The sequence below is a fragment of the Larus michahellis genome, chromosome 4, assembly GCF_964199755.1.
Source record: "Larus michahellis chromosome 4, bLarMic1.1, whole genome shotgun sequence".
NCBI lineage: Eukaryota > Metazoa > Chordata > Aves > Charadriiformes > Laridae > Larus > Larus michahellis.
In genome coordinates, this window is record NC_133899.1 from 31,647,839 (window position 1) to 31,669,975 (window position 22,137).

General features: G+C 49.9%; 1 protein-coding gene and 1 pseudogene across 5 annotated transcripts in view; both read left to right on the forward strand.

The window, feature by feature from the left end:
* NUDT14 (nudix hydrolase 14) overlaps nt 1-3,138 on the forward strand; it is a 60,603-nt gene extending 57,465 nt beyond the window's left edge. For all 5 annotated transcript variants that reach the window (XM_074583789.1, XM_074583790.1, XM_074583788.1 and 2 more), the window contains one exon: nt 2,054-3,138. In XM_074583789.1, the coding sequence (XP_074439890.1) occupies nt 2,054-2,294 (241 nt within the window). In that variant the 3' untranslated portion in view covers nt 2,295-3,138. The remainder of the gene's footprint in view (nt 1-2,053) is intronic.
* A 15,993-nt stretch (nt 3,139-19,131) lies between these two features.
* Nucleotides 19,132-20,834, forward strand: LOC141743210 (inositol 1,4,5-trisphosphate receptor-interacting protein-like 1; annotated as a pseudogene).
* Nucleotides 20,835-22,137: the final 1,303 nt, after the last annotated feature.

The following is a 22,137-nucleotide window of genomic DNA, read 5'->3' on the forward strand; positions in this document are numbered from 1 at the left end:
GAATGACTAGAGCTTAAATAGCCAGCCGTGATGGATTGTGGAAGAGATCTGTTTGCTCTTAGTATTTAATTTCCAGTGTTGCTTTTTAACAGTATATATTATTGCTTGATAATACCAAGAAAAATGTATTGTATTTTAACACAAAGGGACTCTAGTAAACTGTGCCATCACCCTCACGGCAGAAAGGGCACCGATAGCACATGAGCATAAAAAATAGCATTCCAACTTTTACGAGCTGGTTGCTGATAGCAACTTGATGAAAAATGAATCTACCTTACTTTTATAATGAGATCAGAATGGTTAAGGCAGCAGGCGGGCCCAGTGTGCAACTTCTCCTGCTTTCAAAGACTGCACTTGTGTTGTGCTGTCGGCTGGCTGGTTCTTCGGCTGAGGTGCGATGAGTGGCTCTTTTATTGGCAAACCATCTCTGGTGGTCATTGGAATAGCGTACAAATACCAAGGACAGTGGCTACAGAAAAGAGGTCGCTGGGGAAAGTAAACACTGAAACAGATTGACCGAGGGAGGAGGTCATATACTTTGGTGAAAATGGAAGAGATAGGGAAAACTCTTAGTCTGGCTTCTTGCTGGATCCTAGTAGGTCACATTTTGTTGGTTAAAATGTGTATCAAAAACCCCTCTACTGACACAGAAATAAAGTGGTGAGCCCAGAATCAAAGGAATCCCATAGCAGTCTCCCAAAAGTTCCTGGAAGTGCCAAAGATGCGTAAGTTTCTTGAGCACTTCGTAGATCTGGAGTTGTGAAATGTCTTTCCCAAAGTCACGTGATGTATCAGTAGTAATTTTAGTAAAAAGAATTTCCTATTCTGTGTTTAAAAAAGGAGTGTATATTGATATAAGAAACTTCAATAACCACTATTCTCCAAACAAAATAATTGCTAGTGTTCATGGAGCATGGAGAGACAAATGATTAATTCCTGCTATGGGGTGTGATTTATGCTGGATTAACGGAAAGATTTGTTGACTAGTGGTTGGGTAAGTATTGATATGCGCTCTAAGATCATAACACTGCTACAAATCTTAGAATCCTCTGTATGTATAATAATATGGAAGCTAATTTTTCAGCATGCCCTAATGCCAGATTCATAGTTTCAGTGAACTTTGGATTCAATGTGAAAAGTCGCTTGTAATCATGTGAAATGAAGAAGTTGCGATTACAATGTGAATATTTTCTTGGAAGAACTAAATGAGTGGATTATGTACTTATCCCTTATTTAATAATACCTAAATGAAATAGTCCTAAGGAAATAGAGGATTAACAAATAAGAAGTCTAATACACAGCAAGCGGTCTAGCTGAGGAAAGACTACATAATCTAAAATATCCTCAACTAAATCCACTGTAAAAAATTTAGCAGGGAGACTGAATTACTTCAGATAGATGCGTGCTTACAGTGGTCCATTTGGGTCAAGGCTAAAGTTCAGGAAGGATAGAGAAAGACTCCCAGGCTGCCTTTCTGTTCTTGTACCTATCCAGTCCATGAGTAGAGGGCTCCAGCTGTGAACGGACATAATCTTCTTAAGAATAAAACTTCTAAATATTTGTGTAAAAAATCTAAATATTTGTGTAAAAACAGGCAAAAATGTAGCATGATAGCATACAGATGCTCTGAGGAGCTTCATTCTGTTGTTTGTAAATCTCTGTAAGTGATCGTGCAGTCCAGCTCTCACTAAGGTCAGTTGGAAAACCTTCTGTTGACTTCAGTGTATGTAAAACAACAGTTCACCAATTCAAAACCCATTTGTTTTATTTTCTCCCAAACTAACATTTTTCCAAAGTTGCAGAATATATTTGAAGACAAATCCATTTCCTGTGCAACTGTGTTCAAAAGTGTTGGTATTTCTGCGTGAAAGTTGCAGTCAATTTCAATGTTAACAAAATTGCGTTTATAGGTTCTAAATGACATTAATAGACAGTGATGACACGCGTTTTGATGTTGCTTAGTGACACAAGTTAAGGACCCAGGTTTCCACTCCTACTTCCTATCTACCTTCTTTTTATCTAAAACAAAGTTTCCTCTCTGTTTTTTTTCCAGGTCTGGAGTTGGTGTGACAGGTTCTAGGCAGACATTATTTTATGCAGAAGTAACAGACCAAATGAGAACTGGTGAAGGAGGTGGCCAGCCGGAAGAAGGAGAGCTGATTGAAGTTGTCGAAATACCTTTAGAAGATTCCATGAAGTTTGCTTATGATGAGACTCTCCCGAAGACGATGGGTGTCATCTTCAGCTTCATGTGGTTCCAAAACAACATTGCACCTAAACTACCAAAAAAATAAAAGCACCATGATTTTAAGAAAAGTTTTCCTGCTGGGACTGTGGGTACAGAAAACTGCAAATCTGCCTGCCTCGATCATCTCCAACTTTTCACAGAGCAAATCTTTCTTGAAATAAACTTGGAAGTAAAATCTGAATTAAAATCCTCACTCAATTTCCATCATTAGCAAAACACTTACTGGCTTCACTGGGGCCAGGATTTACCTCCGAGTGGCAAATGTTGATTTCCACACGCAGGCTAAGTAAATGTGTCCAGTTCTCCTTTTCATGGCATGGCTCTACCGCTATTTTGAAGAGTTGCTCAGGACCTCGGTGCAGCTGCTCCACCAGCCTGTCACTGTGGTCTGTACGTACCAGCAGCTGTGTATTCACTGTAGTTTCCGATTTTTTTTTTTTTTTTTTTTTTGGGGGGGGGGGGGATGCAGCAAACCTTAATAGTCACAGATATCCTAACTACGTTTCTAAGTTCTGCACAGCTTTCTGGGAGCAGCTTTCTCTGTGGTGTGTAGCTCCTGTACAGAGAAAATGTTTGCATTTCTAAACACGCAGACCTTTATTTCATAAGCAAACATATGTGTAAATCCTTCTGCTAATGTGTCATTTTGACAATACACCAGCTGTAAGATTATGTGCTTCTGTTTGTTCCCTCTATAATGCTGAGCAGCAGCGATGGTGATTGATAGAGAGATTAATGATGGGGGGCTTCTAGTGGAACACATGCTTCTTTGTTTGTTTTATGGGTAATACTTGATTAATTAGATCAAACTTTGTCCTCTAGAGCGGGACTTGAGAGGCCAAATTCCTTTAATTTGGGTCTGAGGTGACTAATACAAGTGATTTTTCTGAGGTGTTCTGTGGTCTCGGTTTCCTTATCGCCGAAATGGGAAGAATGGGACTTACCCCTCGGATAACGCTCCTTGAAATCCAATGATCGGAAGTGCTTTATTGAGAGATTTAATCATCATTTGGGCAGTTTACATTGAAGCCTGCACAGCCCGCACAGACGTACTGAGCAACACGATTTGATTTAATAAAGTGGTCTGATTAGGATGTATATTATTTGTTCAATCAGCGTAGTTTAGATGTGGGATATTTGTCCTGTGAAACTGTTAAGAGCATGAATGAAAGAGAATCAAGTCTGGCAATTTAATTGTGCGCTGGTTTATGTTATTCACAGACTTAATGTTAATTAACATGACTGCATTACGTGTGCTTCTAGGATTGCTGAGGTACTAAGTATGTTTAGAAGACGAGTACTGTGAATATGCAAACTTTCATATAGCAACTGGAGTAAATGCATTAGAGACACGTGATGGTATCCGGTGCCTGATTTAAAATCACTGCATATCGAAATAGGTGTATAAATAAATAATGTTTTAAAAAAATGCTATTAGAACCGATACTTGCTGGTTCTCCTACTGACGGGGAGGAAAGATCCTTGGAAAGCCACCGGAGAAAGAGCAGCCTTCATCTCTGGGAGTCAGACACCTTTTGTGAAAGTTCAGACACGTTTGCGTTGAACTGTGCCTGGTCTGTGGTGAGTCAAGGGCTGAGTTATCGTAAAAAGCAAATAAATTCTGTCTGTCTGATGTATTTACATTGGAAGGTGTTTTAAGGCTGCTCTGTGCCTTTACAGTGTCTGGTGCAATGTGTCCTGATCGCTGCTGAGGCCTTTACAAACTAGTACAATATCTATAATAATTAATGTTTTATTTCAGGCTGGAGTTGCCACAGTATCTCTTTGATTCCATCAAAATTATTACACAGTAGCTTGTTGATCTGTTTAGTGTCAAGCTAGTAAGTGTGTTCATATGCATGACAAAGGCCTTTTTTCCTGTATAATGCAGTAATTTGGAAAAATAAATTCATGTAGTGGAGGGGGGGTCAGAGTTTGAAACTCTTCAAAGCAGCATTTATGTATTTATACCGTTTGCCCCAGAATTACAAATGGACAAAACTCCACTTCTGATGAGGTTCTCAATGCAATGGCGAGAGCTTTCCCCCAGTCAGAACGTTCCCTCCCCTGCCACATCCGGGACCTGGAGTCGGCGCTTCACAAGGTGTGCTCACATTGCAGTAACGACCTTGGGGAGAGCCCAAGGCTTTGACCCACCCGTGTGGGTGACAAGCGTTCAAGGTGCGATTCATCAGACTAAACACACATTTCACTGATTAATCTGTCTGGAAGTGCCTTCAAGTCTGGGCACCTGCATTCAGTTTGGACTCATCAGACCACCCCTGGAGGAGGCGGGTCAGCCAGCGCTGGATCTGTTGTGCCACCGTGAACTAAGGGCTGCTGGGCCACCAGAGAGAGCGCACGGCCATACCCAGCGAGGGGGAGGATGAAGGCCCTAAAAATCTCTTTGTGCATCTGGTGCCAGCCGCTCGTGCATTGGCTGCAGGTCTTTGAGCTGGACAGGTTGAAACACACGCGTATTTTGCCCGCTCCAAGGTGCTGTGCCTGTCCCTCTAACATACCACCCCTCCCGAAGAGCGTGTGTGCTGGGGGAGCACCAAAGGCAGGGCCAGACTTGCCAAAATCTAGCCCAAACTACTGCCGCTTGTCAGCAGAAGGCTGTTGCCGATCACTCGGCGAGTTGTAGGTGCCTGAAGCCTGTCTGCTTCACAGCCCAGCCCTGGGGCCGCGCAGGGTGATGCAGAGGAGCTGCCACCACCAGAGCAGCAGCAGGGGTTTCCCAGGCATGGTTTGGGGGCGGGGAGTCACGGCGCGGGCAGAGGGGTCGCGTGGGGCGGCAGCATGGAGGGGTGCGTGGGGAGGGAAGCCGCAGCCCTCGTGAAGGCACAGGGACAGCTGTGTGGCACCACTGTGCTCCGAGGCGACGTCGCCAATGCAAGCCACGGGCTTCAGACTAATTGATGCGATTGATATTTCTCTCCCAGTTAATCACGACAGAGGGCAGTTGGGTGAGCTGGGCAGTCCCTCAGCACTTCGTGATCCAGGAGGCCGGGTGAGAAGCCGAGCAGCATTGCCCACACCTCCCAGTCCCTCCCTCCCCAGGGGGTCTATGGGGCAGACACCTACAAAACCCCGGGGGATTGCGGTGGCTCTGAAGCCTTTGCACCCCAAGGGATGCTACCCCCTGGCCCTATGGTCAGCCTGGCCGTCCCCGCAATTTGTAATTCTCGAACAGAAACAAAATGGTCAAGGGATTGCTTTGGTTTCCTTCCACAGTCTGGCAGCTTTCCACAGAAATATCAGTGATGCAATTTAGTGAAAGCTTTGCATAAAGCAATGCTGTATCTGGTGTTTGGCTTTGTAATATTAAATACGAGTGTATCTTCATCCTTTTCCCTTTTTTCCCTGTTAATTTTGGTGGGGATCTTTATAAGGAATCAGGAAGGTTTGAAAATGCTGGAGAAAGGGCTTGAACTTTTTGTGATGATTCATTTTTATAAAAATAAAAACAGAGCAATTCAGATGCCACTTCTCTCGTCAGGGCTCATTTCAAAGATCATAATTAGAGCAAATCCGATATACATCAGCCAAGCCCAGGCAGGAAAAAAGTGCTTCTAATGGAAGCTTGGAATCACGTCTGTGTTTTAGACACATCCTTCGGACGTGCCCCCACACATATGTCCACGGAGAGCAGACAGTTCAGAATAAAACAGGGTTCCCATTTGCTGCTAATGAATACTGACTCCAGCCAGCAAAACTCTTGTCTGATCTCATCCAGCCATCCCCATGAGATCAGCGTCTTTCTTTTATTGAGTACGACCGAGTGGTCCGCCTTTAAAAAACAAATCGTAGCATCTCTCATCTTTATGATGTGGCTTTGGGATACAGAGATAATATCATGAAACTGCAATTATGACTCAGGCTTCTAACGAAGCCTGGAATGACACAACCTTGAATGTAATGTCACTGTCAGGCTCGCCATTAGATGTCAGTGGAGACATCACCAGCACCTTGCAAGTACATGGACCTCGTTCATTATTGTTGTTTATTACCCTGTTTGTAAAGCATCTACAAGCCCTGGGCTACTCCCACATCTCGTGGTTTTAAGCACTGAACAGTGATACAATTAAAATGCCTTCTCTAAGAGGCTGACACTTTAAATAAATGAGCTGAATTACACCGTGGGGTAGGTGGGGGCCGGAGCAGGGATGGGGCGCAGGGTCCCCCCGGTACAGGGGGATGCTCCTGGGGCTGCTGGCCGCGGCTCCCCTGGCAGGCGGCCGCTTGCCTTTTCGCCCGCTCCCTCATTTCCATCCCTCCCCGCCGATGAGAAAAGCGGCGTGCCCCGACTCCCCGCAGGGCCATGGCCGGGGCCAGGCCCAGGGCAACCGATATAATTGCTCCTGAAATACACGTGCCGACCGAGCAGGGCGACCCACTGGACAAATAGGATTTTTGCTAAATTAGGACAATTGCCGAGCACGCTTCATCCCCCTCGCCGGCGCTCTATACATAGATGAAAGGCACACCCAGTTGTGAAATCTGTTGAAATGGCACACCTGGCGCTGTCTGCAAGTCTATTCACAACCGTTAGCAGGTGCGACTTGGCCTTTGTGGCCATAAAAGTCTGGCTGCGCGGCTCCTGCTGTGCTCCCTGCGCCTCCACCGCCCCGCGCGCTTTGGCAAGGGAGGCTGTCGCAGATTAATGCGCTCGTTTGAAGCTGTTGGGAGCTACCGCCTCAAGCATGTAGCGGCTTCAGAGGGATCAGAATAAGGCCTGTGCACACAGGATGGATTTGCAGCTTCGGCCTCGGTGGCTGCACCGGGTGGGTGGGGGCAACAGGCAGGGCAGGGTGGCTGCCTGCACAGGGACACGGCGCGGCACCGTCTCCGCAGTCCCAGGGATGCTCTGAGTGGCCTGGCCAGCAGGTACCTGTGATTTGCAATCTAGCCCCTGTTTGGGCTCAGCCTCTGCGAAAAGGATTTTGCTTGCTCTGCTTTGCTACATCTCAACCAGGGGGGCAGCACTAAGGTGGAGCTCTGAAAGCCCCAGCCCTAATCTGGATCCAAATTTAATTTAAGGAAGGATGCCGTGGACTTTGGAGCAGGTTTCCAGCGGGAGTTTGCATTCCCACCGGTTCACAAAGGATTTTGCTTGATTAGAATAAAAATGGGATGCTCATACAAACCCTGTGCTACTGCAAAAGTTACTAGTCAATTTGTCTAATCCTTCAGAGCCAGTCTCACTCTTTAATTGGGAGTGCATTTTTACAAGGGCTTTAATGGCTCTCTGGATGAATCACGAGGGAGGAGAAGAAGTTGTAATGCAGCTAAATGGCCCAGATTTGTGGCGCTCAGAGCTCTCTCTCTGGCCTGCCTCAGGACTGGCTTCAGTGCATTTCTCGTAATTGCAAACACAGTCAGATGGGTACTAAACCCTGCCAGCCGCGCACTGTGCTGCTTTGCTGCCGAAGCACTCAATATCCTGTGCTGGCTTCGGCCTCTAATAAAGCATTCAGAAGCAGCGGTGCTCTGAGAAACCCCTTTTGGACACTTGGTTACAATGAAAATGGGCTGTGAATGGGCAATGCGGGAACGACTGTCAGTCTCCTCAATTAATGGCTACCCTCATGCTCCAACCTCGTTAACAGAAATATCCCTGGGCTCTTCTTGTGTCCACCTGTGGTTCAGTGTTTGGGGTACGGGTGCAATGGGTAGAGCATTCGATAGTAAGATAAACGTGATTTTATCATTTTACAAGAGCAAAACGTTGCTGTCATCGCCACCGACATGCTTGTGGCAACCAGGAGCCAGCCCTGGCTCAGCACATCTGTCGAGCCAGGGACAGCCCAGGTGCCACCTGAGCCCCGAGCAGCGTGTGTGTGTGGGGGGACCTCCTGGGGTCAAGGCCACCCGTGTGAGAGCCCAACCCCTCCGAACGGTGCTGTCGGAGTGCACATCCATCGCCAGGTACACACAGCCTGGATTTAACCCTGTTCCCTTGGAGTTGTGGAGGGGGCCTTGGTGAAAAAGAGCAGTTAATTAATGCCCCTGAAAATAAGCCTAGGAGGACAACACCCCACCCAGCCCCAGGTGCAATGGAAACACGGGTGATGAGCCTTGCCCCGCTGCTTCAGGGTGTCTGTCCCAGCACCAGTCCTGTCCTCAGCCCTTTCCAAAGTCCTCAGTGGGTGCTGGCGGGCAGAGCCAGGTGCTCGCTGTGCCCCGTGGGTGGCAGAGCCTGGCCGCCACCTCCAAAGCCTCACAGGAGCTGCTGGCAAGGACCGGGGGTATGGAGAATGGTGTGTTCCAGCCTGCTGGTCCCCTCCAGGGCTGCAGCTGCTCCTGCGAGCCTGGGGATGAGGACGGGTTTCAGGGCCAGAGTCACTAATTGGGTTTCTGATGAGCCTGGCCAACGGAGGGGGTGGTGAGTAAAACACGCCTCCAGGTCCTGCCCGCCACTGTGTGTTTGTGGGGATGGGGTGTTCAGGTAACACTTTTGCTCGTGCAGCAATTGCCAAAATACTGGACAAGGCACAATCATGCACTTGAGAGTGCTAGAAACAATTTAAGAAATGTCCTTGGGACAAACGGCGGGTGCTGTGCAAACAGCTCCCCAGGGTTTGTGAGAGGGGCCCTGGCTGCCCAGCCTGCCCGGCCCCGCAGGAATGCACTCCTACCGATAACCTGCTCCGCTCCTTTCGTAACCTCCTTCAGGCTCCCCCCGCTCCCCCCCTGGGGTTTCGGGGTTCTCCTTTTGCAATAAAATCAGGAAAACAAAACCAGAGGTATTGCAAGCCCATGCCACGCTACCTCCAGCTCCTCTTTTCTATTCAATATGAAGGTGAGGGACTTTGTAAGGACTTTGACACTCCCCACGGGTCTCCCCAGAGATGTAATTTGGGTTTTGCCCCTCCAAGGCTTCCCAACTTCAGCAGACTTTAAGCTGAAGCTGGCTGGCCCGGCCGGGGTCGTACCGCAGCCCGAGAACTGCTGACCCCGGAGCTGGCCATGCAGCAGGGATGCGAGGGCTTGAGTTACAGCAATCCATCAGCTGCTAATCCACTCTGCCAGCCCCACCGCTCCATGCTGCTATCAATCACACACGGAGCCCCGGGGCGGGTTTGCAGCATGTCTGCTCCTGCTCCTGCGGGTTAGCAGGGTTGCAGCAGTGCGAGGGAACCCTAAACGTATGGGGGCTATACACAGTCCCCAGAGCTGGGACCTTCCACGGGCAAGGGGAGAGGGAGGGGGACATCCGCAATGTGTCTCCCTGGTCTTTGGGACGGGTGTCAGGATCTGTCCCGCGTCTTCCCATCACGGTCAGGGAAGTCGGGGGACCAGCATCAGTGCACCTCAGGAACTGGCAAAGCAGCCGCGGTCATGTTCAAGATTTGTGCCTAGTCATGGAAGTGCTTCAGAAAACCCCATTTGCTGTGGTGAGCAACCTCTGCCTTGGATACTTTTGTCAGATATTTATGAAATGTCTTTAAAGAGCCGGGAGGGGGGGTTGCAACAGGCTCCCGCTGTAAAAAGGGAGCAGAGTTAGGCGGATGGTGGGTGTGTATCAAAAATTGCACGGTCTCATGTTGGCCCCCCAAAGCAGCCTCAACCCTTTGCATCCCTGGCCAGCTGGTGTTGCAGGGGTGGGGGCCGTCCCACCTGCAGCAGCCCTGGTTGGCAGCGGCGGTGTGACGCTGAGCAGCGCAGCCGGAGCAACGCGCGGGAGACGGACAAGCCAGGTACCAGCTTCGTACCCAACGTCCTCATCTGCTGCATCTTCCCAGCCATGCTGCCAGCTTCATCTTTTCAAATGGCTTTCCTTTACCTCTAATGCCTTTGTTCATTTTTTTTTTTCCTTCCTCTATTTTTTTTTCTTTCTTTTATTGCTCTCCCACGCAATCTGATGCCAGACTCTCAGATGAGCACAGTCAAAATAACACCAATACATCAAAATAATAAGATCTCATTCCAGGGGCTCTCGCAGAGCCAAGGCACTGAGCGACGGCTAACGGGTTTATTGATCACAGCAGAGCGACAGCTCTCTCTAGCACAGGATTTAGCTCCTAAATGGACACCAGTGTGTAGATTTGGGTTTTTTCTCACTGGCAAAAGCAATGTGTAAATATTCTGCAGTTAATGATACAGGTCTGCTCCTAGTTCGATTAATGGGGGAGGTGTCAGCAAACATGAAAAGAAGCAAAAAAAAACTGAGGTGAAGGTCTTGCCTTCAACAACCGCATGACTGATCCTAATGCCCTGTCCTTTTTCTATCAATCAAGGCTGATTGGCAAAGCTTTTTAATTCAAGTCTCTAAGCAGGATGATCGGCGTTTACTTAGCTAGTGTTGATTTCCCCCTGACGAGGCTGGTCTGGAGTAAGGTATCGTCTTATAGCGCAAACCCTCTTACAAGGGATAAAGAAACTGAGACCACCTCGATCCTCCTTGTTACCTCCTCAGGCCTAACGATCGTCCCCAGCAGCTCTTGGTGTGGGCTGGGGGGACGGGGGTCCCACAGCAGCCAGGCTGGCACCCAGCGGGGACAGGGGCTGGGAGCGAGGGGGTGCAGAGCGCAGGGCATCGCCTTTGGCCCCAGCCCAGCCGCAGTGGCTGGCCCGTGGCTGCCAGCTCCACGTCCCCCCACTCGATCCCTGGCCCTCGCCCCCGGGCACCGCGCGTGGCCTGGGCCCGAGTCCCAGCGCTGCCGCAATATAAATCACACCTGGCACCGGGAGCACGCGGCCTGTGGCGCATCTCCCCTGGCTATTTTTAGCTGCTTTTCCAGAGAAAATTGGGTTTGTGCAGCCTGCCTCCGAGTGCGGGGGCTCTGGCTACTGCCCGCCCCCCGCCACCTCTGCCTCTCAGGTGGGTTAGTTGCTCCCGGATGGGTTTAACAATGCTATTGGAGAGGGCGAACCCATGGGGCCAAGACACGAGCATCCCACAGCCACGGCCCCAGAGCTTTGCTACTCGCGGAGCGACACGTGTCTCCCGGTGTTTCTTCTGCCATCTGCAGCCGGGCACCCACCCAGGGCTGCCCGGCGGGGAGAGAGAGGAGGCGGAAACGTGCGATGCCACGAGTTTAATGTTCAGTGAAGTTACTGATTTTTTTGTGTAGCGGAGTTGTTTCCCTGTAAAACATGTTCTCTAAGGCGCTGTTTTTCTGGAGAAGACCAGAGAGGGTCTTGCGGGTGGGAGCTGAGTGCGGGGGTTCAGCTTTGCAGGGCTGGCTTTGCCCCACCAGCTTCACAGAGCACATCCAGAACATGCATATAACAGTGCAGAATTAATACGGAGCACTTACTCTTGATATAAAAATGATGAACTTCTTTTTCCTCAGGTAATATATTTAGATCTTTTGTGTGGAATAAGAATTTTGGGGGTTTGAGTGTGTTCTTTTTTTCATGAAAAGTAGAGAACCAGTGCTGAGCCCTTGGAAGCAGGTAGATCTGGGAGGGGAGTCTGGAGCCAGGCAGGGCATCTCTGCACGCTTTGGGGGGCTCAGGACCCACCACTGGCCGAGACTCCCATGGCACAGGGAAGCCCTGGGTGCTCAGGAAAGGCCCACGAGGCTACAGAAGCAGTAGTCTGGTGTCCCATGCAACACACCCTACTGCTCCAGCCGTCCTCCAGCTGCAAATGTCCATCTTATCCATTGCTCAAAACCAAAAGCAAAGTGCTCGCCTACAGGAAAACAGTCATATGCGGCTCGGGTCATTTCATGGCTCCTCTCGTTTTAGCAGCAAAGCAGCAAGCATTCTGCCACGTAACACCAGGCCAAGCTGTAGGTATGAGACAGAGGAGTCAAGAGGAGCCATCTGTGCAGGTTAGGAACTATTTCCCTCTCTTTAACCAGTTTCAGGCCAGCCGGGTGATTCTGGGGCACAGGGGTGTGTGCCTGTCCCTTTGTGCCACCTGGAGACGTCAGATCCCACGCAGCAGCATCCGAAACAGAGTGCATCAATGGTATTCCAGGTCATTAAGCGGATGCAACGCTCAGCCCATCCGCCAGCCATTTGCGTGCAGATCACAGCGGCTCCAGATCAAATTAGTTCTTCTCAAGTTTCTGTAATTTTCAACATTTGTGTACATAAGCCCAACAAGTAAAAAATGGTCACCAAAGAACCAGGACTTCAGGAACTGTATTGCAGTACAAAGGCAGGGATCCCATTTTTCTCTCTACCCATTTCTGTGATCCAGCCATCTGCGCTCTGCCATGGGGTCCGTGTTTGAGCACTGACTTTTTGAACGTGCTCGCCTCCTCTTTACCGAATTAAAGCATTTATCTGTTGTTGTTTAGTGTGCCAGTGTATTCACATAAACAAGATATAGTGCATCTCGGCTCATAATACTGTCTTAGCTTACAATAGGTTGGCATTCGCATTTAAAGAAATGTAAATGCCAAACAATAAAAATATCGGATGATTCCTCTAAGCCTGTGTGTACACTAATATTCCTATTAGGCTACAAAACACCCTATTAAGCATGGAAGGACTATTGCACTAATGCCCCTTATAAAACCAGCCTGAGTTTTAGTACTCAGAAAGCTGCTTATCTGATCCTTCGGACTAAGAAGACTCAAATGCCTTTCAATTATTAAAAAGGCTGAATTATGTCTCAGTCTGAACTTGGAAGTCAGAGGAGCCACAGACCTCTCAAGGAAGTATTCCTTTAAACCCAAGCTCAACTTTTCAGGAAGACCATCCGACTTCAGGAGGGATCCCTTATTTGTTTGTTTGCTTGTCTGTTTTCAACTGAACTTACTTCCAAGTGCTTTGCATTAACACGCTTCACGGGCTTCAGCTTTCCAGTCCTTCAAAGAAAGTCCCAGCCTCAAGGACTGTGCCGTCCCGTGTGATAACGGAGGGACGTGCAGGGAAGGACTCAGTGCCCAGTCCTCTGCGTGCAGGTCAGTCCCACTCCCTCCCAGCAGCATGCCACCAACCAACCTTTTATAAGGGATGTTGTTTTCACCTGAAAATTTGGAGAGCAGGAAGCTCAATCTGTTTATTTAGTACAACCTAACAAAGCGCTGTAATCCTGAGAGGTTTTAGCATCAAAGGCAATCGTTTCACTTATGAGGTGCTAAAGCTTTGAAAATGGAGTTTTCCTTTGTCAAACACCAGCCCTGGGTGAAAGCCTAGGTCCCGAGGGTTGAAGGATGATAGGGAAATACAGCGGACCTACAAGGATACTGGATATATTTTCTATTTGCAGATTTATGTGCCTGTCCTGGCATGTGTTTTTTGTCATGCATACAGCAGGAGCACTGTATTTGACACTCTAAATCAAGGAATAAAGGACTCAAACAGTCGAGGAGACTAAATTGAATCGAATTGATTTGTTTATCCTGCAAATCAGCATCTGCTCAGACCTATTTCTTTCCACTCTAAAGTTGTCATAGCGGAATATTTTGCCTTCTGCTCAGTCTAATCATAGGCACACGAGCCAAAAGCTCTTAATTTTGCTCACAGCCGTCCACAGGAGCTTTGCTGCTGCACTGAGAGTGGGCAGGGTTAAATCAAGCTGTGTTTAAAAGGCTCATTTTCGGGAAGGTTTTTCCCAAGGAAGTTGTGCGTTGGGACCTTTCTAAGGTGATGTTTTTACACGGAATTCTTTGTATAGCTGCTTTTCGGCACTGAGGAAAATCATCACAAAAGAAGACACCCGATCCCAAAGGATCAGATCTGCCCAGGCTGGGCTGGAGGAAATGCGCTCGGTGGCACGTAGTGCTGTCATTGTCACCCTGCAGTGCCCAGGAGCAGCCGGACCTGTGCCACAGCACAAATGAAGCATCCCCCACCACAGAGGGCCCCAGAAGGGCTCCTAACTCCATAAATAACCATCAAGAAAGCCTTTCCTTCCTCCTCATGTGGAAGCGTGGCTCAAGAAAGCCTTTCCTTCCTCCTCATGTGGAAGTGCGGCTCCTGCAGGATGGAGGTACACAGGCTGGGGCAACCGTGGGGCTGGTGGCTCCACCAAGCCCAGGATAGAGATGCTGCGAGGCCAGCGGCATCAGCCTGGGGAGCCTGAGCCTGGTGCAGGCTTGTCCACACACCTTCGACTGTGGCATGTATATGACCTTAGCAACCATGATCATTAGGCTGCATTTCTCAAATTACATCCTTTTCCTGACACCCCCATGAGAAGTCCAGGTGTCCCACACTGTAATGGTAAAGGACAGTGGCTTAATTCTTACAGGTTTCATAAATTTTCTCGGAAATATGTGGCATCCCCACTTCAAGAGCTCTCCAAAAGCAGAGGGAAATTTTCAGCCGCTTGCTGTCCTGATAGAAATGATACGGCTTTATTTGCAGCCTCAGGGCCAAACCAGGTTGGATGCAAATAAATACAGCTCCACTGTTGTCAGAGAAGGGTCTATGTTTACTTGCACTACACAGGAAGATAGCATCGCTTTTCTTTGCCTTGATTGTTTTGGCACAGCTCCTGAAGCGACATGTCCAGCCTATAAGGAACTGTCAACACCGAACTCCAGATCTGCTGTTGAAGAAAAGGAGCACTCACAAGGTTTCCAGAACTTCTGACCATGGAGCTGATGAGAAAAAGGACACAGGGAGGGAAACGTGCAGGGGGAATTGCTTTTCCCTCCCTTCAGAGCCATACCCGTCTCTGAGCTCCCATCAGGACCTTTTTGTGGTCAAGAAAGTGTCTCCATCATCCATCAGTGGCTGCCCCCCACCCGTGAGGGCCTGCCCTGCGGCTCCTTGAGATGTTGTCTGCCTGCCTTACCACCCTACTGATGCTGCTGCTTATCAGCAGCCCTGGCTTGAGGCTACCCCAGTAATTGTTGGTCTCAATGCGTGGCCATTATTTCCTCTGTAGAGTTGCAGAGGTGGGTATAACAACAAGCTATTCCCAGCGTTTGATATTCACAGCTGTGGGTTGCAAACTAATTAACTCCTCTATCTAAAGTCATCTTCAGCACACCAACTAGGTCTTCTTTGAGCAAGGCTCATTTTAAAAAGAGCATCTCGTTAGCAGTATCGGGCCTCATACATTTAGGGTTTTCTCGGAGAGGCTTGGGGAGATGAAGAGGTTTTGCCCTTAAGTCACAATCTTCAGATTTAAGTGATTTTCTCTCCATTAGAAGTATGCCCTGGAAAACACATCTGCTGAAAGCAATCCCTGTGCATAGGTCTGTATTGGCGTACACACAGGAGGGGTCAGGATGGTTGTTTAACTTCCCTCCATGGATAGGTTTGGTTGCCTACAGCACCTTCCTTACCTGGTGCCTCTGGAACCTCGGTCAGAATGGTTGCCTCAGACATCCCATGGATCTCACCCCTGGTTATGATATATTGGACCAGAACTTTAGGTTTAATACTGCCATTGAGTTTAATATTGCCATTTAAAAATATACAGTATTAAAAGAAAAGCTGCTATGAATATCAGCCCACCGATTCACATGAGCAGCTCAGTTGGAAGTTCATCTTGGAGAAGCAAAAGCACCTCAGTGAGAGCAAATGTGGAAGTGGTCCAGATGTTCCCTGCAAAATGTGGAACAAACAGCTGGGGGGAAGTTAGTGCTGGGGTTAGTTATTGTGATGCTGACTAGCAAATGGGCACAAGAGACCTGGGACAAACGGACATGGTAACCATCCTTATTCCTCCAAACACTGCAAAATGTCTGCCTTTCTCTGAATGGTACCTGGCTGGTCTCTTCAGCTGGATTTTAGGTTCTCATGAACAATGAAACAGGGTGTGAGGTAGAGCAGGAATGTGCCTGGTGAAACCTTGACCTGCACAAGTCAATCCAGTAGTTTTGGTAGGGGCAGGATTTGACCCTGCCACCTGCCCTGTGACTGTAATCCTGTGTAAAGAGTGTGGCAGTGACTGGATGTAACTGCTATATCCCAAACATCTGCAGGGGCTTCTCTGCCAGTGGAACAGGCTTTCTCCAAGCTGTAAGGCTTGGAAAATGAAGGCAGCACTTAAGCAATATCCTCTCCCAGAGTCCGAACAGGAATTTGGAGCACTTAAATAGTCCATCCCCAAAGAATCTTTTCCAGGTCTGACCCTGCTCCTGGTGCATGCTGAGACAGGACTATGCGAATTCGTAATCAGTGCTGTAGACATGATTTAAGACCCTATAATATGTATCTCACTATCACATCACAGTGCTTTGAAAGGAGGAGCTCGAAGTATTGTATTTTCATGCATATAGCCTGCATCTCAGATAACTCGCACCACTGTAAAAGAACTGTCCTTTGCAAACAAGTACTTAGCTAATCTGCATCCTCAGATAACCCAGAGGTCATCTCAGAGTATCAGTTATGAATGTGAAATCATGGGTATAGGGTGGCAAGCAGCAGTCCCTTCCTTCTTCTAAGCCTCAACCATTCGTTCCTGCTCCCACCAGCTTCCCACAAGAAGACGAGTTTTCTGCAGTGCCCGTCTCCCTCCCAGTGTGCAGCCTCTGTGACAGATGGGACAATAGGGCCTCCAGCATGTCATGCTGCTCACATCTACCCTCTGGTTCGGTTTGTTTCTACATGTAACTCTTGGTGCTGGCACCGAGCATGGACCGCTCCACGAGCTCCAGGGGATGGTCAGCGTGGTGGCAGCCTGCAGCCACTGGGAGCTGTCGTGAGGAGGATGGAAAGATGGGGGGAAGTCACAGGTTTGGCCCCAAAACTGCTGAAAACCAAAATAATTCTATCATCTGTATTGCGTGGGTTGCCCTCTCAGAGGCAGCTCCATCCAGATGATACTTCTGTGTCTTGCTTTCTTATTCTCAAATCGAGTGCAAACTGTAAAGCCTCCCTGATGCATATTTCCACTCCAGCCTACAGAAGCTTGGCAGACGAGCTGAGAATTTACAGCGATGCTCGCTGCAGCCAAGAGCCTAAAATTAGACTTTTAATGCCACAGCCAGCACCCAAGAGGTGACCTGATTTTCAGAAGTGGGGGAAAATTTCAAAGCCTGGTCCAAAGCTTGATACTCCATGGAAGCGGGCTGAGCCTGCAGCAGCTCTGAATCAGCTGCTTAAACCTTATTTTGCACTGCTTGGGCACTTGTGCAACATGGCAAGACACCACACACGAAAAACCCAACTGCCCTCTCATTAGGGGACTTACCTGCAGAGGTGTTTCATCTGTGGCAAATTTGTTGGCCTACCTTGCCTCCTCCAAACCCTTCTCACTTGCAAAAGTGTCCGATCATCCCTTTCAAGTTCTGCAGTTGAGCAACTTTGCACATGCATTTATTCAGCTGATGAGATAACGGCATAATGTATTTGCAAACATCAGCTCACGGGCACAGAAATTTGCCAGGCTACAGTGTTTATTTAAAAGCATAAATATATTTCATGGTTTTAAAATGAGCCAAAGAAATAGCTCACTTCCCATCCGGCAGCAGCAATGCTGCCGGGTGTACACAAGGCCAGCCAGCTTCAGCAAGCCAGTGGCACATAAACCCTTTTTAATAACGAAACCTTTGAGCGTATCAACCCCTTTGCACATGCTGCACCTTAGGGCCCGTGTTCGGTTTTGACCAACGTCATCAAATGCATTACATCCTCATTGCAGGGTTTGTTAGAAAGGTCTTTGAAAGCAGATGGGATTGTGAAACACACTTACTACACCTAATGCATTGCAAATAGCAGTGAAAAAGCTGACAGCAGGCTGGAATGCTGAGAAAATTTCTTTGATAAACTAAAGTGTTTAAAATAAACTTTAATGTTTTTAACCCATGTCGGGAAGCTGAAGCAAGAAGCAGTCTTTCTAGAGTAAATGATTTCAGCTTCAAGTCCCTGTAGAATTTAAAAAACAATACCACAGGGAGCAAGAATTAATCTGTGAAAATTAGAGATGTATGAGCCATCATAGAAGAAAATAAACACAGACTGGGCATCCCCTAAAACTTGTTCTGGTTTTATTATTTTCTTTCGCAGAGGAATACGAGCATCCCAGCTGGCGCCGTGTGCCCTAGCGTGAGAAGGAGGATGGAGGATGCAGAGGGTGGAAGCACGCCGTCCCTGGCAGCGCTGTCCTTTGGGCAGTGGAGAGCTCACCAAACGCCTGTGCCAGGCAGCACCGAAGGGCCATCACCCGTGCTGGGGCTGAGCCAGGCCCCTTCCAGGCAATGTGTTTTAGAAGACATCTCATTAGATTTTCATTACAAAGCCACTCCATGCCTTTGGTAGCTCCTATATTGCCACATGGAGATGGCGTCCCATGGTTCAGTCTCTGAAACTGAGCGGACACAACATGTTCAACACCAGGCAAAGGCAGTGGAGAAGGGGCGGGCCCTGTGATCACATAAAATTGTCTATTAAAGCTGTGAAACAAGGAATCAGCACTTGCTGGAATAAAGCTGGCAGAGAGTCGCTAAGTCTCTCGCCCCCATGTCATCCCAAGCTTGGGGACATGGGGGTTATCTTTGCACCACTACACACTGGGAGGAGCAACAGTGACAATCTTCTACAGGCAAATGTCCCCAGAGCCACCAAAATACACAGAATCTAAATGATTCTATGATTCTATGACTTATCATTAAGGTTGCCTAGAGTCACGGGTTGGATTGCAAAGATCCTTGTGGGTCACTTCCAAACCAGGATATTCCATGATTATGAGACTGCCATTGGCAGACAGATGATAATAAAACCACAATATAGCGCCATGCAACTTCCTATGAAGAAAATTACCTCTAGCCCAGTGTCAACAAGTACACCAGGGCAGATGGGAGTCGCTGCGCTGAGGTGGCACCGCAGGGCTGGGCTGGTTGCCAGCCGTGCCTGTGATGCACTCTGTCGCCTGGGACACCACAGGGGATGCGTCACAATTTGGGGGGATGGCTATAAAGGGCAGCAGCAGCAGCGCTGTCCCAGTACGGCCTGGGCTAGCGGTGAGTGGGCTGGCGGGGGGAGGCTGGGCTGGACCAGGGCCGGGGCAGAAATGCCGGCCCCCGCGGGGTGGGTTCTCACCCAGCATCGAGGGCCCAGCCACTGGCCCCTGGGCTGGGCACAGGCCTTGCTGCCTCCCCGCTGCCTCGTCCCCTCCCCTACCTGCCCCCAGCTCCCTGCGGCTCCCGTCCCCACTCCCCCTGACGCCAGCTCCCTCCCTCCCTCCCAGCCCCACTGAACCCCTTCTCTCCCTACTCCTACAGGCTATGGCCGCAATAAGGGTCCTCGCCTTGCTTGTGCTAAGCATCTTCCAGCTCCTGCCGATGGTCGGCGATGAGCAGGATGATGGCAAGCATGAGCGCGTGCAGCAGCGTGTGGAGCAGCTGAGCCTGGAGATGACTCGGCTGCTGCAGGAGCACGAGTGGAGCAGCTTTGGGAAGCCCTGGTCTTTGCTGCCTTGCAGCAGTGGCAGTTCTGGGCGATTGCTGGAGTCCCAGTCCTGCTCTTCAGGCTCTGCTGGTGGCTCCGGAAAAGGAGCCAACGGCCAGAGATCAGCCATGAAGAGGAGAGCTCCAGCAGCAGCACAGAGCTGGAGGAGGAAGCGTGTGAAGGAGGAGATTCTGATGAAGAGGGGCGTCTGGTCAGGGATTATGCAAAGCGCATCCGATTGTCAGTGAAGAGCATGGCCTACAGGAGACAGGTGGTGGAAGAGCTGGCGAGCGACCTCCTCACTGTCTTACAAGGACGCTTGTCAAATAGTTTCTTCCCGGCGCTGCAGCCAGCCATCGGGGTGGGCAGCGCCTTTGAAGGTTGGAGTCCCGCTGGGCATGATGCTGTCTACCGCCTGCTTGTGCCCATGAAGCCCCCCCGGGGGCACACCTTCCACCTGGAGCTGGGCGCTGCGGGGGAGATGCCGGCAAAGAACTGCGTTCGCGTGGAGCTGGAGTGCACCTGCACCAGGGACCAAGGCATGGAGAATGTGCTGTGCTTCCTCCACCAACCCGAGGAGGGGCTAGGCAGAAATCAGGTTTTGAGCTTCCTAGGCATCCTCTGCACCGGCTCCTACCTAGATATCGAGAAGATTGCCCGCTGTTTTCAGAACATGGTGATCTCAGCCTGGCGGGAGATGCCTCAGTCGCGTCTCTACACTATGAAGGTGCTGCCTTCCAGCCGCTCCTGCAAGCTGCAGCTGACAAACGCCTCCGGGAGATCCCTCTTCATTGAGATGATGTTTGGGGTGCAGCGAGGCGACTCGGACATCTTCCTGAGCAGCCAGACTGCAGAAGCCGCCTTCACCCCAAGCACAATTTGGGCAGAGAGCTATGATGTGGCAGAGGCAAAGTTCTTCAGGCATGTGGCCAGGCAGGCCCCGCGTGACACCTCCCACCTCAAATGCCTGCAGCTCTGCGCTGGTAGCCTGGTGGGCACAGGCTTTTCCTCTGATGTCTTGAAAACGGTTGTGATGCACCTCCTGAACACCATACCCCCGTCAAGCTGGAGAAGGAGGGAATTCCTGATGCGGCTGCAGGATATCATGTGGTACCTGCACGGCTGCTTGGAGGAAAAACGCCTGCGCCACTTCTTCTTTGGTAATGAGAACATGCCTGAGGACATCGTCTTGCCTGCAGCCTTCCAAGCGGCTGAGCCAATCAACCTCTTCCAGTGCCTGCTGCAGGATCCAGCTGCCCACGCCAAGGCACTGCATGACTTTGAGGAAGTGCAAGGTCGGCTCACAAGACTGGTCTTCTGCGGAGACTGAAAGAGGTCTTCCCGGACAGAGCTGGGTTTGTGTCCCCTTGACTGCCCGTGCATCTTTGAAGAGCATCCCTTCCTTCTAGGAGCTCTACTTTGCGCAAAGTTGACAATAAAGAGTGTGTTTGAACAAAAGCTGCATCTCTGAGTGAGTGCGCATCAGTTTTTTGGGGAATGCGGGCACAGGGGGCTGAGTGCTGATGTGGTGGGCTCTGGTTTCACTGATTCTCTAGCTACGGCTCCCCATCCTGCCTGTGCTCCTGCACTGGGGCAATGGGAATAATTTGTCACCCTCCACAGCTGGGCACATTGCCTGTGTGGCTCCGCAGGGAGGGAGCCTGACGTGGCTTCCTTGGGGGCAATACACAAAGCAAGCCCTGGGAGCGCCAGAGCATTGCCCTCGGGTGACCCCAGCGAGGTGGGAATGACGCGGGCCGAGTGGGGAGCCCTTTGCACGGGGGACGAGTGCCACGACGGCAGAGCGGGGCTCTGGCGGCTCTGGCTCCTGTACCAGCATGAGACTCATGCTCCACACCCTCTCGTCACCTCAAGCTTGGGTTCCCACCACTTTAACACGGGAGACTTAACACGTGCAGCAAGGTTAAAGAAAGCTTTTGAGATGCCTCCAATTCCAGGCATGCACTGGCGCAGTCCGTGCCACGTTTCTGAGAAGCAGTGGCCTGGCAGCAGCCATGGCGGCAGGAGAGCTGCACTCATCCCTGTCTTTGGGACACCTCTAGTGGAAATCCAAGGATGGTCTATGGGAGAAGATTTGGAAGATCTTCGATAGTTATCACGTCAAAAGAACTGCCCGTGTCTGAGTGCTAAAGAAGCCCAACGGGTGCCTGGTGCCCATCAGCCCAAGGGACGTGGCTTTTCCGGGCTCTGCGAGGGCCGTGCTGTTTTAAAACCAACTCTTGCCTTTTATCACAGCAGACCTAGTTGGGGCCAGCTCTGCTGTCTGTCTCTCCTGGCCCCGGGCTCTGAGCTTCTCCTCCGAGCCCAATCTGAGAGCAAAATGCCAGCTCCTCTCAGAAGCACCGCCCCAGGGTGTAGCCAGAGGTGCAGCGAGTCACTGAGTGTCTGCCCAAGCCATCACTGCCCGTGGTACACTGCTGATGTGCCTTCTGGAGAAGTGGACACCTTCACAGCTGCCTTGGATCAACGAGCCACCCGAACTAGCACTCTGCGCTGTCACTGTGAAGCTTCATGCTGGAACTCAGTCGCGTTGGGGGCAAGATGTCCTGCAGACGGGGTTCGGCCACTGAAAGCCTGCCACAGCCCTTGACATACTGCTTCACAAGGGTCTC